The 22,481-nt window shown below is 41.8% G+C and overlaps 2 protein-coding genes across 4 annotated transcripts in view; one reads left to right on the top strand and one right to left on the bottom strand.

Annotated features, from left to right (window-relative positions):
- The window catches only part of PDZK1 (PDZ domain containing 1), a 47,668-nt gene extending 45,178 nt beyond the window's left edge, over nt 1-2,490 (bottom strand). The window contains exon 1 of the mRNA XM_063815213.1: nt 2,380-2,490. The gene's annotated coding sequence lies outside the window, so the exon portion shown is untranslated. The remainder of the gene's footprint in view (nt 1-2,379) is intronic.
- On the top strand, nt 1,197-20,741 carry CD160 (CD160 molecule). Of its 3 annotated transcripts, XM_009427790.5 has the most exons (6): nt 1,197-1,773; nt 5,694-5,799; nt 9,119-9,263; nt 11,604-11,930; nt 16,864-17,001; nt 19,359-20,741. In XM_009427790.5, exons 3-6 carry the CDS (start codon nt 9,191-9,193, stop codon nt 19,364-19,366), a joined length of 546 nt encoding a protein of 181 aa, XP_009426065.1. In that variant the 5' UTR covers nt 1,197-1,773; nt 5,694-5,799; nt 9,119-9,190; the 3' UTR covers nt 19,367-20,741. The 3 variants fall into 3 exon arrangements, with proteins under 3 accessions (XP_009426065.1, XP_054526035.1, XP_063671577.1); XM_054670060.2 differs by lacking the exon at nt 19,359-20,741 and having other exon boundaries at nt 16,864-18,623; XM_063815507.1 differs by lacking the exons at nt 1,197-1,773; nt 19,359-20,741 and having other exon boundaries at nt 2,558-5,799; nt 16,864-18,623.
- The last annotated feature ends 1,740 nt before the right edge of the window (nt 20,742-22,481 follow it).

The raw sequence follows: 22,481 nt of genomic DNA, 5'->3' as shown, positions 1-22,481 counted from the left end.
AAAGAAAAGAATTTTAAGAAGTGGTTTTTCTTAGCCCCCTCAGCACCCTAGTCTATTTCTAACACCAAAAAGACAAAACAAGGGAGAGGAAAGGAGAAGGAGATGGAGGACCAGTTGCAGGAGAGAAAGGAGAAAAAAATCCACAGTGGGGGTGGCAGAAGATCTATGACTGCTAACAACCCATTCTGTGGTTTTCAAAGAGCGAATATAATAACAGCTATGAAAGTGTGAGCAATGATGAAACTGGAGAGATAGGGTTTTAACAAGATGCAAGGACAATCTGAGGACTGAGAGCCATTTCAACGTGAGCCCCCAGTCTGAGAACAAGAAAGAAGAACTTCTGTCTCGAGGTAAAAAGGCCTGCTGGGGACCTGGGGTCCAGGTGAAGGGATGGGATGGTTGACAGAACTGCTCAGGTGAGGACAGGCTTCTCATGAGGTCCCTGAGAAACTTGCCTTTTGGAGGGAAATGTCCTCTGCCCTCTGGAGCCTGGGGAGAAGGTTATTTCTGCCCGCCAGACCAGCATGCTCGCTTTTCTTCCATGGGCATTCAGGAATCCTGGCCCCATTCTGACATTCCTCAAATGGAGGAATTCCTCAAATTACCAGAGGAAAGTTACCAAAGTTTAGATCTGCTGGAGCTCTTCAAGGATTGGCCTGAGACAAGCCGGGAGGTGCCACGGGGCTTGGAGCTGGCCCTGTGAGGCACCTCCGGGGGAAGTTCATGTCCTAGGTGGTTCACGTCATGGACCTCTTGGAGGTCCGTGAATAGATTTATTCATGGGATTTGTGAATTGGGGGAAAAATACATCTTTATTTTCACTAATCTTTAATTGAAAGTCAGCACTTGCTTCAGTTATGAATGTAGACAATGAACCACAATAGAATTTGCCATCAATAGAAAACACAAATATTTTCAAATCTCATTACAGTTTTTATAGATTTCTCCAAATGTCCTTAACGCTCAGCACTACTACAGAATTACAACAGTTATTAGGCTGATGTCAAATCTAAAGAAGCATGTGTACTGCTCTACCACACATTCTTCTAATGTTTTGACAACTGTCTTGTCATAATTTGTTCCCTTTATTATCCCATGTATCTTATTAATTTTTAAATGTTGTTCTGAGAAGGGACTCCATATGCCTTCCCAGACCACCAAAGAGGTCCATGGCGCCTTTATGTCAGGCACCTGCTTTGGTGTGTTGAGCAGGAAGCCTGAGATCTCAGACAAGAGCTTCAAGGGCCCCCCAGCCCAAACCTCTGTCTACTAACAAGTCTGGTTCTACTTTAAGGCAGTTGGGGTTGTGGAGATTGAAAAAGAAGCCCCTTCACAGCTGCAAATGAGATCTTTCTGGGCATCTTTTTCAGTGTTGTGGGAGATCTGTATACAGAGGTATTTGTGGAGCTCAGAGCTGACCTTCCAGCTCCTCTGAGAGGTTAGATCCGGGCTCCGGTGGCAGAGGAAATGGAGACTCTTCCTTGCCCTCTTGTCCCCACCCTCCCCAGAAAACCTCTGGCAAAGCTTTATGTGTCATCTAACCGTCACCACATTCCTATGAGGTAGTTTTAAACACAAGAGGAATGTGAGGCTGAGTGAGGTCCAGCAACCTCTGGCAAAGCTTTATGTGTCATCTAACCGTCACCACATTCCTATGAGGTAGTTTTAAACACAAGAGGAATGTGAGGCTGAGTGAGGTCCAGCAATGTGCTGGTCACACAAAGCTTGGATTTGAACCCAGGAGTCCACAAGACTCCAGGACCGCCTCCGAAGGTGCGGGAGGGAAGAGTTTCCCGCCGTCTGTGAGCTGTCGCCTGAGAGAGGCACCGAGCCCTGGGGCCACCAGCGCAGCTCAGGAGCCCCGGGGACCATCAAAGATGAGGATGCCAACTCCACGGGCACCCTCGCCCCCTGCCCGCGCTGGGGCTCACAACGTTTTAAGAGGGGAGACCCGCCCCTGGCGTGTAGTGGGCCCGGAAAATTCCCAGACTTCTCACGACCACCCGCTCTCCCTCTGTTGAGGGCCAGGTGCCGCTCTAGTACATGCTGCGTCCCCAGGACCCACCAGGTCCAACTTTGCACCCCCTCATCTCCCCTCCTAGTTTAGACTTTCCCTGGCTAGCCCCCATGCTCGCTGGATGGCCCGTGGCTGGAGTGACGCGGGCCAACGCGGGGCAGGTAGGGGGTCACTCGGCTTTGGCTGAAAGGCAGCGCCCTCTAGCGGCCAGAGTGCGAAATCAGCGCCGCCGGCTCCGCGCTGCCCCGCCTGCATCACAACAGGGTGCTCCCCTCCCGGGCACCAAGGTCACTTCCCAGAGCATCCTTGCCCAGTGACCTCGCTGCCCCCCAGCGCTGGTGAGGGGCCCACAACAGACTTACATGCCCTTCTTCAACTCGGCCCTAGGCACCGCGAAGCCTGGCCACTCCAGCGGAGTGACCAGCTGCATCAGCCCCTCCCGCCTGTCCTCTCTCTCCTTGGAAGCGGTCCCTACCCTGCGCCCCTCCCATCCCGCTGCACCAGTCCCTTAGGAAACACGCCTAGAGAAGGGACACGACCTTGTCAACATTCCATAGCTACCTAGTGCGGAGCCAGGACTGGAAGCCAGATCTCCTCAGCCCATTCCCCACCTTAATTCACCCACCGTATTCTTTAGTCACCAGCTCCCCAGAGCCCACAAACAACTATGAAGGCCTAACTTCATTGCCATCTTGCAGCCTTTCCACATCCCTCATCCAGAATTTCTCCTGTGCTGCCCCTTGACACTTTATGACCTTATTACTTTTCTTAGTACAGTCGTTCTTGTGTTAACAGCTGTTCGTGAATGGATGAGCGGCTGTGAGGAGAGGGACAAAGGGGACTCCAAGAGAAAGACTCTCATAACTTGGGTTAGAGTCCTGCTCCCCAACTTGGGAGCTGTGATTTTAAGCAAGTCACAAGTCCTGTCCAAGCCTCTATATGCTTCGTACAAATAATAAATTTTAAAAAATAATAATAGCTTAGTGTTTTATAAGGACTAAACACAGTCTTGCAGGTAGATGTGCCTGGAACACTGTCCACTGATTCCAATATAAGAAAGCATAAAACTAATCATAGCTATCATTTATTGAGCCCTTACTCTCTGCCAGGCACTGTGCTAAGTAGTTTACATAGGTGACCTCATTTGACCCTCACAACCCAAGGAAGGGAATATTTTGTCACCATTTTATAGGTCATTAAGAGATTAAGAAACTTGCCCAATATTACACAGATAGTTAAGTTTCAAAGCCAGATCTGAAACATCCTGGTCTGACTCTAGAGACCATTTAACCACTAAAACGTCTGCCTCTGCTGTGTTAGTGATCTCTCTGTGCCCCATGGTGTCTGACACATTATAGATGCTCCGTGTTTCTGAAATATGTCTATTTATTAAAGGCTGAGCATAGTGCCTGGCCCAGGAGCCTAAGAAACTTGACCAAGTCATGCAACTATTAAGTTTTTTTTGTTTTTATTTTTGTTTTTTCGAGACAGAGTCTTGCTCTGTCGCCCAGGCTGGAGTGCAGTAGCGCGATCTCAGCTCACTGCAAGCTCCGCCTCTCGGGCTCACGCCATTCTCCTGCCTCAGCCTCCCGAGTAGCTGGGACTACAGGCGCCCGCCACCAGGCCCGGCTAATTTTTTGTATTTTTTTTTAGCAGAGATGGGGTTTCACCGTGTTAGCCAGGATGGTCTCGATCTCCTGACCTCGTGATCTGCCCACCTCGGCCTCCCAAAGTGCTGGGATTACAGGCGTGAGACACCGCGCCCGGCGCCACTATTAAGTTTTAGGACCAGGATTTGAACACAAACACTCTGGCTCTAGAGTCTACGCTTTTTAACCATAATTCTGGGCTGAATGAATAATTGCAATCCTTCTTTATCTTCCTCTTTGAATAAAATGATTTGTCATTTTATTCATTTATCCTCTTTGTCACTTAATATTCCATGTTTCAAGAGTCACCAGGACATTCTGGTGTAGCATGAAGGTATGATAACACAGGAGAAGGAACAAGGAGAGGTCAAGGCTAGGAAAGGACATTGGGGCCATACCATGAGCTGCTGCTGGGATGTTTTATTAGGATTGTGACAAATGTATAGATAAGTACAGAAGAAATTAACAATCGTCTCTACTTAGATTTTCTTTTATGTTCCTCAATAGTACTGTATAGTTTGTATCCCATAGGTCCTATTCGGAATGTTGTTACATTTTTCTGGACATTTGATGGGTTGTTTGCTATAATGAATGAAACTTTTCCTTCTACCATATTTTCTTACTAATAATTATATCCAGGAAAATTTTTAATCTTATGTAATAATAAGTACCTTATTAAATTGTATGTATATACACTAATTTAGTTTATTATTTTATACAAACTATAATTACATAACATTCTATTCTGTGGATCTGCAATAATTTATTCAACCATTCTCACCAGTGGGTCTTCACCTGTTTCCTTTTATTATGGGGGCAGGAAGGCGACAAAGTTTTGCTCTGTTGCCCAGGCTGGAGTGCAGTGGCGTGATCTTGGCTCACTGCAATCTCTGCCTCCCAGGTTCAAGCAATTATCCTGCCTCAGCCTCCTGAGTAGGTGGGATCACAGGCACCTGCTACAACACCCAGCTAATTTTTGCATTTTTAGTACAGCCAGGGTTTCACCATGTGGGCCAGGCTGGTCTCGAACTCCTGACCTCAGGTGATCCGCACGCCTCCCAAAGTGCTGGGATTACAGGTGTGAGCCACCACACCTGGCCTTCACCTGTTTCTATTTTTTTGGTATTATAAAAAATGCTGCAGTGAATATCCTTGTACATATATACTAGCACACTCATGCTTTTATTTCTGTAAGCTATAGCCAAAGGGACAGGGTATGTGCATTTGAAATGTTAATATATAATGAGTATTCCCCCAAAGCTCCGTAACAATGTATAGTTCTACCTAGAGTGAATGATTGCACATATTTCTTCTTACCCTTACCAAAATTTGATTTATCTTTTAAATTCTTGTTCACTTAACAGGTGGTAATTCTGAAATTCTGAACTCTGAATTTTTAATTTGTACTTCCCTGAATACTTGTAAAACTGAAAAACTTTTTATTGCATTTCGTCTTTTGTGAACTGCCTATTCAGATACTCTATCTTTTATTGTTTCTAATAATTCTTAATTAAGTTTCTTGGGTTTTCTAGATGTAAGTTATATCGCATATAAATAGTAATAAATTTGCCTTAAGATTTCCAATATTTATACCCTTTGCTTTATTTTCTTGTCTAAATATAATGGCAAACACTTTCAGAACAATGTGAAATAACAGAAATAATAGGAAGCATCTCTGCCTTGCTCCTAATATTAATAGAAATTATCCCATATTTTACCATTAAATATGATGCTGCAATTTTATCTGAGATATACATTTCTCCATTATATTGAATAGTATTCATCCATTACCATTTTACTTAGGATTTTAGTGGGAATTAATGTAAGATGTTATCAGAAGGTAATAGTGACTTTCTTTTTTATCCAGTAGTATGTTAATTAATAGATTTCCTAATATTAAATCATCCAAGAATTTCTAAAAATGAAACCTTATTCCATTTGTCATGGTGTATTATATTTTTAATATCTTGTACGATTGGTTAATTTGTGTGTGTGTGTAATTTTTGATTTTGGTTTTCTTGAGACAGGGTCTCACTGTCAACCAGGCCAGAGTGCAGTGAAGATCATACCTCACTACATCCGTGAACTCCCGGGCTCCTCCCACCTAAGTCTCTTGAGTAGCTGGGACTTCAGGTACGCACCACCACACGTGGCTAATTTTTGTATTTTTTGTAAAGACATGGTCTCACTTTGCTGCCCAGGCTGGTCTCAAACTCCTGGGCTCAAGTGATCCTCCCACCTCGGCCTCCCAAAGGCTTGGGATTACAGGCGTGAGCCACCGCAACTGGGCCTTTCAATTTTTAAAAATTTAAATAAAATATTATAAAACAGAATACAGCAGCACATTAAAAGAATAACATACTAGGCCGGGCGTGGTGGTTCACGCCTGTAATCCCAGCACTTTGGGAGGCCAAGGTGGGTGGATCACAAGGTTAGGAGTTCAAGATCACCCTGGCCAAGATGGTGAAACCCGGTCTCTACTAAAAATACAAAAATTAGCCGAGCACAGTGGCAGGCACCTGTAATCCCAGATACTCGGCAGGCTGAGGCAGGAGAATCGCTTGAACCCAGGAGGTGGAAGTTGCAGTAAGCCAAGATCGTGCCACTGCACTCTAGCCTGGGCGACAGAGTGAGACTCTGTCGCAAAAGAAAATAACAACATACTATGACCAAATGGCTTCAGTTTTTGTTTGTTTGTCTGGGACTGCAAAGATGTATCAATTTTAGGAAATCTATTAATGTAGATCGCCATCTTAATATATCTTAAAGAAAAATAATATCATTTTAGTTGATATTTAAAGGCAATTAATAAAACATTCACATCCATCCTTGACATTTTAAAACTCTTAATAAAATAGAAATAAATGTATATTCCTTAACATAATAAAATACATCTCATTCTCAAAGCTACTATAATACTTAATAAGGAAACATTTAAGCATCCCCCATTAAAATTAGAAAAAAGACAGAGATTCATTATTACCATTATTATTTAATATTTTTCTGGAGATATTAACCAACACAATTAGAAGAAAGAAATCAGAGATATAAAATAGAAAAGGAAGTAATTATCATTATGTACACATAATATGATTGCATAACTGGAAAATCCAAGAGAATCAACTGAAAAATGATAGAATTAAGGGAGGGGAGCTGGGTATGAAATTAATATCTAGTAAAACAAATAGCCTTTCATATATGAACAATAATGAAAAATTAAAAGATATAATGAATGATATAAAGAGACTGAAAAAATAAGTTAAAAGATACAACGAATGGAAACAACAGATGCTGGAGAAGATGTGGAGAAATAGGAATGCTTTTACACTGTTGATGGGAGTGTAAATTAGTTCAACCACTGTGGAAGACAGTGTGGGGATTCCTCAAGGATCTAGAACTAGAAATACCATTTGACCCAGCAATCTCATTACTGGGCATATACCCAAAGGATTATAAATCATTCTACGATAAAGATGCACAAGTATGTTTATTGTGGTACTATTCACAATAGCAAAGACTGGGAACCAACCCAAATGTCCATCAATGATAGACTGGATTAAGAAAATGTGGCACATATACACCATGGAATACTATGCAGTCATAAAAAAGGATGAGTTCATGTCCTTTGCAGGGACATAGATGAAGCTGGAAACCATCATTCTAAGCAAACTGTCACAAGGACAGGAAACCAAACACTGCATGTTCTCGCTCATAAGTAGGAGTTGAACAATGAGAACACATGAACCCAAGGTGGGGAACATCACACACCGATGACGTTCCGCGGGTGGGGGCCCGGGGGAGGGATAGCATTAGGAGAAATACCTAATGTAAATGACAAGTTGATGGGTGCAGCAAACCAACATGAAACATGTACAACTATGTAACAAACCTGCACATTGTGCACATGTACCCTAGAACTTAAAGTATATTAAAAAAAAGATATAATGGGTAAAAGACGACATTTTCAATAGTGAAAAAATATGAATTACTCAAGAAACAAACTTAGCTAAGAAATGGACGAGGACTTTATGAAGAAAACTTCTATACATACCTGAGACACACATATTTGAAAAATGAATATCACATTCTCGGATCAAAAGAATCAATGTCACAACAAATTCAGTTCTCCCTAAGTTAAAATATAAATTGAACATATCCCAATTTTAAAATACCAATAGGACTTTTTCTTGATGGTACACACAGTAGGAAGGGCAAGACTAGACAAGCTGATTATAAAAATCAGAAAAATAAATTTATAGAAAAATTCTTGTTTTCCCCTTTTGAATTTTAAATGCTGTGAATGTAATTACCTCTTCAAAAGTTATAAACTACAAAACCTTAAATATATTTTTAAAACATATACACACATAGGATTTTTTAAAATAAAAATGTATTTATTTTATATACGTAATTGCAATTGGCCCTTTTTGACCTAATGCTATATCATGAACATCCCTCCAGGCCCATATTTATAGAAGTATCTCATTCTTTTAATAATACATAATATTTTGTCACATAGATTAATTGAAACTTATTAAACCATTTCCCTATTGATGAAATTCAAGTGTTTGTTTTTCTTCGGTTTGTTTATTTTGAAACAGGAGTAATTTTTCTTAGCCAGGATTAGAAGATGTAACTATAAAAAGTAAAACAATAAAAATATTGAAAGAAAATTATAGCCTCAATTGGAGGGAAACTTTCCTAAACAATGCAGGAAACCCAGACAACTTAAAGGAAAAGATAGATATGTTGTATTTAATTACATACAATGTAAACTTTCCTTGAGAAAAAAAAGCCTCATAAAAAAAGTGAAGAGACAAACAACAAATTGAGAGAAAGTATTGGCCTAAAAAAATGGCAGATGGGTTAATATCTCTAATACGGAGAAAGTGCCTAAAAGTTAAGAAATGTGAAGAATATGAACACACAATTCACAGACAAGGGAATACTAATGACCAATAAGCATATGAAAAGATCCTCAACCTCACTAATCATGGAAATGCAACATAAAGCAGATCTAATTTTTCATCCATCAGATTGGCAAAAATGTTAAAGTACAGATAATACCCAGAGCTAGCAAGGGCACGAGGAAAAATGTACACTATCAAGCATTCTTGGTGAACATCTGATTATCAACAGCCTTTTTGGAGAGCAATCTGATTATAGTAGAAAAAAAGTTTTAATCATCATATTCTTTGACCCAGCAATCCAATTTAACTTAAAAAATATATATATGAGAAAATAGCCTTTAGTGTCTCCCTATGCCCCTCCCTCCCCGGCTCCCAGTGTATCTCACTTGGTTTACCGCCTCACTTCCCAGCCAGCTGGACTCTCATGCCCAAGCCCTCCTCTACCTCCATCATACTCTAGCCAATCAAAGCTAGAGCCTGGGATGGGGAAATGGTCTTGGAACCCTGGAAGGCTTGTCTAGTGGGTCCCCCTGTGCTTTTAGGAGACTGAAGCCAAGGATACCAGTAGAGCCAATATTTGCTTCAAGTTCCTGGGCCTGCTGACAGCGTGCAGGATGCTGTTGGAACCCGGCAGAGGCTGCTGTGCCCTGGCCATCCTGCTGGCAATTGTGGACATCCAGTCTGGTGGTGAGGATAGACCCTAGAGCAGAGACGGCCATGGGGAGGATCCTGGGCTTGTGGGAAGGGCTGGATCCCGTGATTTTCTCTAGTGGGGAAACAAAGGACTCTTTTGTTTTGTTTTGTTTTGAGAGAGTCTCGCTCTGTCACCCAGGTTGGAGTGCAGTGGCGTGATCTCGGCTCACTGCAACCTCCGCCTCCCATGTTCAAGCAATTCTGCTGGCTCAGCTTCCCGAGTAGCTGGGACTACAGGCTTATGCCGCCACCGCCGGCTAATTTTTGTATTTTTAGTAGAGACGGGGTTTCACCATATTGGTCAGGCTGGTCTCGAACTCTGCCTGACCTCAGGTGATCCTCAGGCGCCCGGCTGACTCACTCTCCTTGACATTAAGGAAAGGGTAAAGAATATATTGTCTTTTTCTTTTTCATTAGAACTGATACTATTGCCTCTCTATCAGACACTCTGTCTCTGCTATATGTTTCAAAGAGCCTGGCAATCTGCGCCTCAACCTAAGATTCCTTTAGGCTCTTATATACTATAAATTTATGAAATCCAGGTTTGAGATCCAGATACTGCAATCTTCATTAACTTCAGCAGCTAGTTTAACCACTCTGTGCCTCAATTTGTGTATTTATAAAATGGGAAGAGTAATACCTGCCCTCTATGGCTATACTGAGGATTTGATATACAGAAAAGCACTCTAACAGAGACCCTATAGAAGTTCCAGCTGGAAAGTAGAAATAAAATATAAACCATTTTGGAGTTAATCAATGGCTGGGATTGCAGGTCTCCCTCAGATATGGGTCTTGGAAGACCCATATCTCTTACTCTTGTAGGAGAATGGCATTCAATATGTAGGGGGCAGCCTCCATCTCTGCCTCTTCACCGTTTTCATGAGAGTGAATTTAGTTTACTATGTATACCAAGGGGAGTCTTAAAAGGAAAAGCAAGTCATAGCGGATCAAGCTGCCAAGGGAGTGGGGGAGGGGGCTGGCAGCCTCAGCATCTGCCGGATGAGTTTTCAGCAGAGAGCTGGATTTAACCGAGGTTGGGGTTTTGCGAGGATCCATCACAGTAGGAGTAAAGCTAAGGGAGCTGAGGGTGGATATAAGGGAGAGATTATAATAATGGACTACAAAATATAAACTACAGAAGGAAGTGAAGTTTGAGGAGAGTGAGGGGCAGTACAAAGTTGGCAGGGCCAATGCATTGCAAAATTAGGTCAGAGACACCCATCGAGCCAAAACATCCTGGGTTAACCCAACTATTTTCTCCACTTCTGTATCCAGGTTACAGATTACTTACAGGGAAAACCAAGTGGGCAGATTGGCACCATCAGAGTCATGGTCTTTGGACATCAATGGTCCCTCAATAATTAGTCTGTTTCTCCAGTCCATTCTCACTCCATTTCCACACAGTGGCTGTTTTTAATCATCTCTGGTATTTCTGTGGTCTCTCTCATCCTATATTTCTTAGAAAAACTTTTACTCATCCTTCAAGTCAGCTCCAGCACTAACTTCACTGTGAAGTTTCCCTGATGCTTCAGACTCAGGAATCTCTAAGATTCCTCAATTATAATAACTGTGGAATTCAATTGTAATTTTTTGCTAATTTGTTTTTACATTAGGCTTTAAACTCTGAGAGTGGCCAGGCACAGTGGTTCATGCCTGTAATCCCAGCAGTTTGGGAGGCAGAGGCAGGAGGGTTGCTTGATGCCTAGAGTTCAAGACTAGCCTGGACAACATAGTGAGAATCTGTCTCTACAAAATAAAAAATTAGCCAGGCATAGTGGTGCATACCTGTAGTGTTAGCTATTCGGAAGGCGGAAGCAGGAGGATTGCTTGAGCCCAGGAGTTCAAAGGTACAGTGAGTTACGATTGTGCCACTGCCCTCCAGCCTGGGTGACACAGCAAGACCTTGTTTTAAAAAAATTTTTTTTAAATTAAAAATCCCTGGTCATCTAATGGTTAGGGGAAAAAAAAGGTCTGACAGTGGGGCTCACGTCCTAGTCCTCATAGCCCCAGCAGGGCTTGGCAGAGTGAATACCTAAACGTATTTGTTAAGTGGAGGAACAAATAAACCTATGAATTAATGGATGCTTTGAGCATATTATTTAGTCCCTTAATTTTCATTTTCCAGATGAATAAACTACTGCCCAAGGAGTTAGGTAACTTGCTTACAGTCACACAGCCATCGATAGAGCTGGAATTTGTATTTCCTGTCTGCCAGCACTACTGCCAGGTTCTGCTTCAGTCCTTCCTTGAAGACTTCTAGTGATAAGGAGCAGTTACGGTGAAATTCACAGAATGCTACCTGACCTCTGGGTAATTCTTCCCTTTCCATTCCAGGATGCATTAACATCACCAGCTCAGCTTCCCAGGAAGGAACGCGACTAAACTTAATCTGTACTGTGTGGCATAAGAAAGAAGAGGCTGAGGGGTTTGTAGTGTTTTTGTGCAAGGACAGGTCTGGAGACTGTTCTCCTGAGACCAGTTTAAAACAGCTCAGACTTAAAAGGGATCCTGGGATAGATGGTGTTGGTGAAATATCATCTCAGTTGATGTTCACCATAAGCCAAGTCACACCGTTGCACAGTGGGACCTACCAGTGTTGTGCCAGAAGCCAGAAGTCAGGTATCCGCCTTCAGGGCCATTTTTTCTCCATTCTATTCACAGGTGAGTCTCAAATACTCCTAATGCTACCAGGTGGGACAGTGAGCAGGGTTGACAGTGGAGATGTAACCAGATGGTTCAGGTCCTGGAAAGGCAGTTTCCTTCTTCCTCAATCCTTTTCCAACATCCCCATTGGCAGATGCTGCCTTTCTTCAAAGCGCACACACAAACATAATCTCATTTTGTCTTTAATTTTAAAACTCTTACTTGGGGTGGCCATTGCGTTTTTACTGACAGGGAGATGGTGACACAGGGGTTGAAGAGACTTGTCCAGTGCTACTCACTGACTGGTGAAAGTAAAAACAGATAGAAATTAGGCTTCCTGGCCAGGCATGGTGGCTCATGCCTGTAATCCCAGCATTTTGGGAGGCTGAGGTAGGCAGATCACCCGAGGTCAGGAGTTAAAGACCAGCCTAGCCAACATGGAGAAACCCTGTCTCTACTAAAAATACAAAATTAGCCGGGTGTGGTGGTGCATGCCTGTAATCCCAGCTACTCAGGAGGCTAAGGCAAGAGAATCGCTTGAACCTGGGAGGCGGAGGTTGCAGTGAGCCGAGATTGCACCATTGCACTCTATCTTGGGCAACTAGAGCGAAACTGTGTCTCAAAAAAATAAAAAACAAGAAAAGAAAAGAAAGAAATTAGGCCTCCTGATTCCCAATTCAGAACTCTCCCAGAAATGTGGCTATATTTCTAAATTCAGGCAGACAATGAGATTAGGTTTGAGATAATATGGGTGTCTGTCTTAAGGAGCATTTAGTTGGAAGAAACAGAAACCAATTCAAAGTACCATAGATTAAAGGAGGAAAAAATAAAAAAGTACAGCTGGCCCTCATGAGTTCTAGCTCCTGGAATCAGAAACTAGAAAGGGGACAGGACGCAAAACAGTTACCATTTCAAACTGTGAGGCAGCAAGGCCTCTGGCTTCTGCATCTGTCTTTCACTCTATGCATGCTCCCCCTGCTCCATTACTACTTTGGCATATCCTAAATATGGCCACTCCAGCCCCAGCTTTAAGTGGCTTCCTTAAGTCAAATTGTGCCCAACAGAAAGTGTCTCTCTGTGTAACTATATTCCTAGACAATAGAGCAAGCCTTCAAAATTCTGTGGGAAAAAAAAAATTTACCTAGAATTATATATTCAGCCAAACTATAAACCAAATGTAAGGAAAGAAAAAAGACACTATCATGAGATGCAATGACTTAAAAAAATTTGCCTTCCATGTGATCTTTTCAAAGAAGCTACCAGAGGATGTGCTTCAGTAAAACAAGAAAGTGAATCCATAAAGGGGATAAAATGAGATCCAGGAAACAAGGAGTCTAACAAGGAAGTTCAAGGCTGGACACAGTGGCTCACGCCAGCACTTTTGGAGGCCAAGGTGGGAGGATCACTTGAGCCCAGGAGTTAGAGATAAGCCTGGGCAACACAGGGAGACACCATCTCTAGTGGAAAAGAAAAAAAAAAAAGGAAAATCTAGAATTAAAAAAGGGCAGTTAGTCCAGAAGAGAGCAAGAGAAAGAAGACTCTGGAAGGGAGATCTCTAGGAGGTAAAAATGGAATCGACAGATCATCTTTCTAAAGGCCCATTAAAGACCCGATAAAAAGATTAAAGAAATGGATATGGAAAACTCTGCCAGTAAAAAAATAAAATCAGGCTCTAGAAAAAACTAAATTTTACAAAAGAAACATAGCACACAACTTGATTTTGCAAAAAATAACACAGAATCCAAATTATGTAAACATGACTAATTTAAATAAAATTTGTGGTACAATTATTTTTAGAAGAATGCAGAGAAGGAAAATGGGTGAAAGTATAATCCTCATCTACTATATTCTAGCACATCTTCATCTACTGTAGCAGAAAGCCAATAGAAAATGTCTAAATTTTATCACTAGGAAGCAGCAATATGAGCATATTATTTAGGAATATAATAAGACATCTCGAAGAGTTGACAGTGGTTGTCTCAGACAATAAGCCTAGGAGGACAAAAGGGCACTGCTATTATTCTCTATGAACTTTTACAACTATCTTACTTCTCCATGAACTTACAACTATCTTACTTTTTTTTTTTCTTTTTCTTTGATTTTTTGAGACAGACTCTCACTCTGTGGTCCGGGCTGGAGAGCAGTGGCGTGATCTCTGCTCACTGCAACCTCCACCTCCAAGGTTCAAGTGATTCTCCTGCCTCAGCTGCCCAAATAGCTGGGACTACAGGCACACGCCACCACCCATCCAACTAATTTTTTTGTATTTTTAGTTGAGACGGGGTTTTGCCATGACGGCCAGACTGGTCTCAAACTCCTGACCTCAGGTGATCTATCCGCCTCAGCCTCCCAAAGTGCTGGGATTACAGGTGTGAGCCACCGTGCCTGGCCTATCTTACTTTTTAAGAAAAATAAGTATAAATTACCCACTCACCACCCTCCCCCCATGAAAAACTGGCCCAGAGCCTTGGAACAAATGTTTCTAATCACCTCCTATGGTTCCTAGTTAATTCAAATTTTCAACTTGTTTAGTTTGACTTTGTTCCTTGCTTCCTGGTGTCTTCCTGTCTGACCTAGCTATAGCATTCAGCACTTCTGACTATTCCCTCCTTCATCAAACTGTCATCTCCAGTGGCTTCTGTGACTGTACTCCCCTGGCTGTTCTACCCGCCTGGCTGTTCGTCTTCTCTATTTCCTCCTCCCACCTCTCAAACATGAGTATTCCCCAAGACTCACTTCTCACCCCTTCAACCTTTTCTCTTTACTCCCTCTCCCTAGTTCTCATCTACCCACGATTTAAACCAGCATCTCCCTGCAACTGACCAGCAAATCAACTTCTCCAGCTTGAACACCTTTCCTAAGTTTTAATTAAACGTTTAAACTAAAAACTGTACTCCTAGCTCCTGGATGTCCCACCATTTCCTCAAACTCAGTATCAAAGCTATCCTCCTGAGACCCTATTTCTGTTCATGACTGAGTCAACTTTGGTTCCTCCTTTTTTCTTAACCCCCAATTCAGAGAGTTACTAAGTACTGCTGTTCTTCCGCACAGCAGTACTTAGTGGGGAAGAATAGCAGTACTTTGTTATTCCTTTCCTTCCAAAGGTGTTTTTCAGGTCTTCATCACCTCACACTTAACATATTCCTATAGTCTCCTAACTAGTGAGTCCCTTGAGTTCAGCAACTGTGCCCTAGTCACCTTTGTATCTCCCACACCTACCACAGGGCCTAGCACTGAGCTGTTGCCTAATAAATGGTCCAGCAACTCTAAATACTGTTTCTGCCTCCAATCCATTCTACATACTACCACCAGCTTGTCTTTCCAAAATGCTAATTTGTACATGCCACATCACTCAAAGTTTTAATGGCTTCTCACTGTCTATGGAATAAAGTCTAAATTACATTAGCCTGGCACTAGAGACTCTATAGCATTTCATTCTATTTATGTGAATACATTGCTTCAGTTAAACTGCACTAGTGCATACTCCTCTTTCATTCATCTAACAAATATGTATTGTGCATCCCAGGCCCAGCGCTATGCCTTGGAGAACAGAATGAGGTATAACACAGTCCTTGCTCCTTATAACCTAAATCCTGTTCTCCTAATATATTGTTTTAGTTGTGAAGATTCTCCCTAAGGAAGAATGCTTTTCTCATCTTCTCGGCATATTTAAGTATTAGAGTCAGCACATCTAGATGGTTCCCCAAGTGTGGAAATTAGGTGCATTTTGGAAGGTAAAACTAGTTAAGAAGAGACAGGTAACAGATAATAAACAATGTCAGGGTGGGTGGTGGCTCACGCCTGTAATCCCAGCACTTCAGGAGGCTGAGGCTGGCAGATCATTTGAGATCAGGAGTTCGAGACAAGCCTGGCCAACATGGTGAAACCCTGTCTCTACTAAAAATATAAAAAATAGCCGAGTGTGGTAGCACGCACCTGTAATCCCAGCTACTTGGGAGGCTGAGGCAGGAGAATCACTTGAACCCGGGAAGCAGAGGTTGCAGTGAGCCGAGATTGCGCCACTGCACTCGAGCCTGGGCGACAGAGCCAGACTCTGTCTCAAAAAAAGAAATAATAAAATAAAATAAAAAGCAATGTCTGCCATTTACTGAGTGCTTAGTGTGGGCCAGGCATTGTGCTAAGTGATATTATATTATTTAATCTCCATGGTCTTTTGAGCTATTGTCCTGTGATAACTCAAGCTTGAAGATAATTTATGTTCATCCAACAGTAAATGATGGATAAAAATCCAGATCTAGTCCAGGTGCAGTGTCTCATGCCTGTAACCCCAGCACTTAGGGAGGCCAAGGCAGGTGCATCACTTGAACCCAGGAGTTCGAGACCAGCCTGGGCAACATAGTGAAAACCTGTCTCTACAAAAAATACAAAAATTGGCTGGGCGTGGTGGCACATGCCTGTAGTCCCAGCTACTAGGGAAGCTGAGGTGGGAGGATCGATTGGGCTCGGGGCATGAGGCTGCAGTGACCCATGATCACGCCACTGCACTCTAGCCTGGATGACAGAGCAAGACCCTGTCTCAAAAAAACAAAAACAAAACAAACAAACAAACAAACAAAACCCAGATCTATTCCAAAAGGGCAAGATTTTAACTTATGCTAGATTGCTTCAACCACTCTAGAAAATGGGGCTATTTGGGGATACCCAAGTCCAAGGCGACTAAGCTGTTTCAGCTATCTCTGTGGCAAAACTTTAGAATTACTTTAAGATCTATCTGCATCCCTAGTGTCTGACACACAGGAGATTCTATACTTATTTATGGCTGCCTAAGTACATCATCATTACCCACAATGTTAAAAATACTTATTTGGGCAACGAATTACAGAGGGAGGAATCCTTGGAGATCATAAAAGAGATGTTATGAGATGATGCAAAAGGAGATACTGATGATTTCTGAAACCCTCCCCTGATCCATGATTCTCTTTTGAACCAGAGACAGGGAACTACACAGTGACGGGATTGAAACAAAGACAACACCTTGAGTTCAGCCATAATGAAGGCACTCTCAGTTCAGGCTTCCTACAAGAAAAGGTCTGGGTAATGCTGGTCACCAGCCTTGTGGCCCTTCAAGGTATGTCCAAAAGAGCCGTAAGCACCCCAAGCAATGAGGGTGCTATTATATTTCTGCCACCTTGGTTATTCTCCAGGAGGAGAAGGTTGGAAAGGATGTCCAGGGGGAGAGAAAAATGTTACTCAAGCCCTGGCTATCCACAGGAAAGTTCAAACCAGTTTCACTGATCCAAAGGCACTAAGGAGGAAGACAGATAAATCAGACTTTTCAATGGGTAGGAGGTAAGACTCATTAGGAAAGAAGGCCTGTGAGAGAGGCAAGTTAGTACAACTACCTCTACTCACTTCATGAACAGAGGGCTACAAGTTGAAGCAACAGATTTTCGGCTATTAGAGGAAGAAAAGGCAAGAGACAGACTTGGTTTGGAGATGGGTTTTGAACAATGCGGCTCCTCAGCAAAGGCTGATGGCCAGATTGAGTATATTAAACACATATAGCTGAGTCCTCTGAAAACCATTTACCAATATAGATTAGCGTTTTCCCTATTAGATAACAAAAAGTGAAACTTCCAATAATTTGTCATAACGTTTTTGCATAACAAGCAACTGATTCAGGTTTTTGCCTGGCCTTGGCATTCTTAACTCCATTTTATTTAGGCATTCCTCAAATCAATAACTACCACTGTTTTGAATGGCATCAGAATGTAAGCTCTATATATGTAAGGACTTTGTCTTCTTTACCCCAACGAAAAGTCCCACACGTATGGCAGGCTCTTAATAAATTTGTTAAAGAACCTGTATGATGAATCAGATGCTTTACACATGATGATTCTAACCTTATACAACACTTGCAAGCAAACATCCCCTGGTTACTCATCAGAAAACAGACACAAGGAAGTTAAATAGGGCCTGGTGCGGTGGCTCACGCCTGTAATCCCAGCACTTTGGGAGGCCAAGGCAGGCAGATCCCTTGAGCCTAGGAGTTTGAGGCCAGTCTGGGCAACATGGCAAAACCCCAACTATACAAAAAAATACAAAAATTAGTCAGGCATGGTGGCACACAACTGTAGTCCCAAGCTAAGGCATGAGGATCACCTGAGCCCAGGCTGGTTGAGGTTGCAGTGAGCCATGATCATGGCACTGTACTCCAGCCTGGGTGACAGGCTGAGACACTTTCTCAAAGGAAAAAAAAAAAAAAAAAAGTGTTAATTGTTGCCCGTCACAGCAATTAATACAGATCCTTCTCACTCTAAAACCTTACACTCAGTAATGATGTACTATATGCAAAGCACCTCTTACATCCTTCACCACCCCATTCATTCTGAGATTGACTCCTCCCCTTTCCAGAAACAGGACCACCTAGATATTCCCTATTCCAGTCCCTTATTTGCAAGTCATCAAAAGAAAACAGAGATTTCAAAAAGAAAACAGAGACCTTATCTGTAATCCTTGGTAAGGATCTTCCAAATTTAAGCCTATGCCAGTTTTCAGGAGGAAACATGAATATGAAACAGTCTAACCTTTAGACATAATTTTTTGTTGACTTTAAATTCCCTTGGTTAGGCCACTGTAACCAGTAAAATTTTATTTTAGAATAAAAATTCTAAAGGGGAAATTGAGTCTAGCCATACAACCTACTACCAGTTACTATCTTTGATTCCCAAGTCATCCTAGAGCAAAAAAAAAAAAGAAAAAAAAAAATCATCTCTGGGCTTTTTTTCCTTTTCCACTCAGGTGAAGAGAATGAGCTTTTGAATCCAATTTTTTGTTTTCTCCTATATTCAATTCAAGTAGCTTTAAAGTTAACCAAAGGAAAAAACCAAAGCTCAATATTTGATTAAACGAGAAAATATACACTACTTAGAAGCTTTCTTTTCTTTATCCTTCTTCCCCAACTCAAGGCTTAGTAGAATTATTGAAAGAGGTAGTATTCAGTAGAACAGTACACATGCTTTTTCAGGTCCAGAAACACCACATAGATCAAGTTATCATGCTTACATGTGGGGAAAAGGAGGAGGGAGTTTCCTGGACCTCTGTGCCTCTCTCAGCTCATGAACTAGTTTCAGTGAATATCCTTGTCTTACCACTGTGCCAACAATTCAGAGCTATACGTGGAAAACCTACCTTCAACTTTTTGAGTGGCATCTATTGCTTCTTTGATTGTTCCTTCCAGCAAGGAGCGACCAAAGGCTAGCCCCCTTCCCACTCCCACCAGAATCAGATTTGCTCAAGATTACAACCCTAATTTAGTAATAAGATGCAATACAGAAAATAGTTCCCACTTTCCTTTTCCAATCCCTTTACAGTCATGAGGGCCTATCACGCACGCATCTCAGGACAGGTCAGACTTCATTATATCAGGTATTTTGTTGCTATTCTAAGTTATAAGGCAGTAATACAAACTTTTTCTTTCCACAGCTTTGTAAGCCTTGTGCCAAAAGAAACTTTTAAAACAGCTACAGCAAGATGAGTCTGACTCTGGCTTAGTATCTTTCTCATTACAATAAGCACAGAGAAGAATGCAACAGGGCACAGGGGAAGAGATGCTAAATATACCAAGAATCTGTGGAAATATAAGCTGGGGCAAATCAGTGTAATCCTTGACTTTGCTCCTCACCATCAGGGCAAACTTGCCTTCTTCCCTCCTAAGCTCCAGTAAATAAACAGAACAGCTTTCACCAAAGTGGGTAGTATAGTCCTCAAATATTGGATAAATATATGCGTTTTTGTACCCGAGAAAAACTTTTCCTCCCTCTTCATCAACATAGTAAAATAAGTCAAGTCAAACAAAATGAGAACACCAAATTTTGGGGGAATAAATTTTTATTTAACACTGTAAAGGAAAGAGAGAGAAAACAAGCAAAGATAGGTAGGACAGAAAGGAAGACAGCCAGATCCAGTGATTGACTTGGCATGAAAATGAGGAAATGCAGACAGACCTCAACATTCAACAACATCCATACAGCACTGCTGGAGGAAGAGGAAGATTTGTGCAGACCAAGAGCACCACAGACTACAACTGCCCAGCTTCATCTAAATACTTGTTAACCTCTTTGGTCATTTCTCTTTTTAAATAAATGCCCATAGCAGTATTTGGAGTCTTTTCTTTTCTCCTAAATCCACAAACTCTCTTCTTTCTCTTTGGACAGATGACCTCTTGTCATAGTTAAGCAGAGAGTGGGCAGGATATTCCTGATAGGAGGAACTACATGAATAAAGGGGTAAGAGCACAGAAATTTAGCTACAGCTCCATGGTGAGCCATTAAAAGGAAAGAGACACTTTACCTGTGCTCCTTGGCAAGGACCTGCCAAATGTGGGAGCTAAGGTTTGTGGGAACGGAAAGAGATATGGCTGAAGTAGATGAGTAAGACTCTTATTAGTGATAGTCTTGAACCTCAAACTAAGGATTTTAGACTGTATCCTATGGAGATAAAAGGACTAGCCATGGAGTCAAAAAGACCTGGATTCAAATTCTGGCTCTGCAACATACCAGCTATTTGTCATTGGGCAAATGAATTTTTTTTTTTTTTTTTTTGAGACGGAGTCTCACTCTGTTGCCCAGGCTGGAGTGCAGTGGCATGATCTCAGCTCACTGCAACCTCCACCTCCTGGGTTCAAGCAATTCTCCTGCCTCAGTCTCCCAAGTAGCTGGGATTACAGGCATGCACCACCATGCCTGGCTAATTTTTGTGTTTTTGGTAGAGACGGGGTTTCACCATGTTGGCCAGGCTGGTCTCAAACTCCTGACCTCAAGTGATCCACCCGCCTCAGCCTCCCAAAGTGCTGGGATTACAGGCGTGAGCCACCTCACCCAGTGCAAATGAGGTTTTGAGATGCTATTTCTGTTAACCTATCTGTAAAAAGGGATATTGCCTATTGTATCTTCTCTTTCCACAGAATTGTTCTGAGAATCAAAATGAGAGTCTGGATTTGGGACCTAGAGCCATTTGAATTCTGACTCCAAAGTCTCCAAAGCTTTCTCCACTACATCACATTCATCTTAATCTTTCTCTGTTTTAAATAGTTAGTTCTGTGTTTCTAACTAAATAATAAACTCACATAGGTAGAGATGTCTTTTGTTTTTACTATTCAAATAATCTTCTGGAGCTACTCAACATTATACAATCACTGGAAGTCTCAGAAGATATATCCAACTATAGGAAAGGTTTCAGCCATTGTACTAATTATAGTCCACATATAAAAATCTGTGACACATAATCACAGAAAGGAAACATCACTGCCCAAGTTTATGAAGACATTTAAGAGCATCAGATTACTAACTCTGACTCAAACTAAGAGGAATATATACAAAGCAATCCCACTTTGTACATACCAACTGAGTCTTGCTTCTAAAGAGTTTATTTACTCTGCTTATCTCGAGACTTGGTTAAACAGAAACTTAAAATACTTGTGTCTTGGCTTTCAAAATGTGTTGATACAATTGCCTTCAAATAAGCCTACAAATTTTCATGCATAATAGGTAGTTTTCTGGACATGCATCTTAGCCCCAATCTGTATGAGTGATTCACAAACATGGGTTTTGAACCTGTGAGGCCATGAGGTTATCAGAAGGAATCTATATACCATAATCTTCAGCCTGAATAAATATCTTTCAAATATTTGTATATACTATATTTCAATTGGATGTAGATTCTGGTGTGACTAATAAATTAACTTAAAAGCATTACTGAAATCATAGCGGCTTTTTGTTATGTATTCTTTAATCAGAAATACTAATAATATGGCTATCAAGTTGTTGGAAGGGAATCTAATAATTTGGGGGTTTTTGTTTTGAGACAGGGTCTCTCTCTGTTGCCCTGGAGTACAGTGGCACAATCTTGGCTCACTACAACCTCTGCCTCCTTGGTTCAAACGATTCTCCCTCCTCAGCCTCCCAAGTAGCTGGGACTACAGGTGCATGCCACCACACCTGGCTAATTTTTGTATTTTTAGTAGACATGGCGTTTTATTGTACTGCCCAGGCTGGTCTCAAACTCCTGACCTCAAGTGATCTGCCTGCCTCAGCCTTCCAAAATGCTGAGATTACAGGCATGAGCCACAATGCCCAGCCAAGAATCTAATAATTTTTGGATCTTGAAAATTGTATTTCTTATTAGAAAAAGTAAAGAATCACAGGCTTACATCCTATGATCACAGATCTAAGTGTTCTGGTTGAAAGAGGAAGAAGAGGCAACATACAAACTACACTTCTGTGGACACCAAGTGTAGTGTGGCAGGAAAACATAAAGTTTGCATGTATAAAACCTTAAAAGTTGAATGCCTACAATGTACTTGTCTGTGGCAGGTATGAGAGATCGAAACCTTACAATGTCAATGGGATCAGACAAGGGCTCTATTTTGATCCTGGAAAGCATCACCAGCTGTACACATTGTATTCTATGCATTCTATTTTAAACCCCTGGAGCAGCTCAGTGGCTCGCCGGCTGAATACTGAGACACTGACATTACTGCAGGCTAGGATTTCCCCCTATAGGACAGCCACTTGTGATACTTACCCCATCAAAGTTTTCCTCCATCTT

The sequence above is a fragment of the Pan troglodytes genome, chromosome 1, assembly GCF_028858775.2.
Source record: "Pan troglodytes isolate AG18354 chromosome 1, NHGRI_mPanTro3-v2.0_pri, whole genome shotgun sequence".
NCBI lineage: Eukaryota > Metazoa > Chordata > Mammalia > Primates > Hominidae > Pan > Pan troglodytes.
The sequence above is the reverse complement of the archived record's forward strand: the minus strand, read 5'-3'. Positions and strand labels throughout refer to the sequence as shown.

Coding starts and splice junctions, on each gene's coding strand:
- CD160 (XM_054670060.2), top strand. CDS start 9,191: ATGCTGTTGGAACCCGGCAGAGGCTGCTGTGCCCTGGCCATCCTGCTG. Junction 9,264..11,603: donor TGTGGACATCCAGTCTGGTG/GTGAGGATAGAC, acceptor TTTCCATTCCAG/GATGCATTAACATCACCAGC. Junction 11,931..16,863: donor TTTCTCCATTCTATTCACAG/GTGAGTCTCAAA, acceptor CTTTTGAACCAG/AGACAGGGAACTACACAGTG.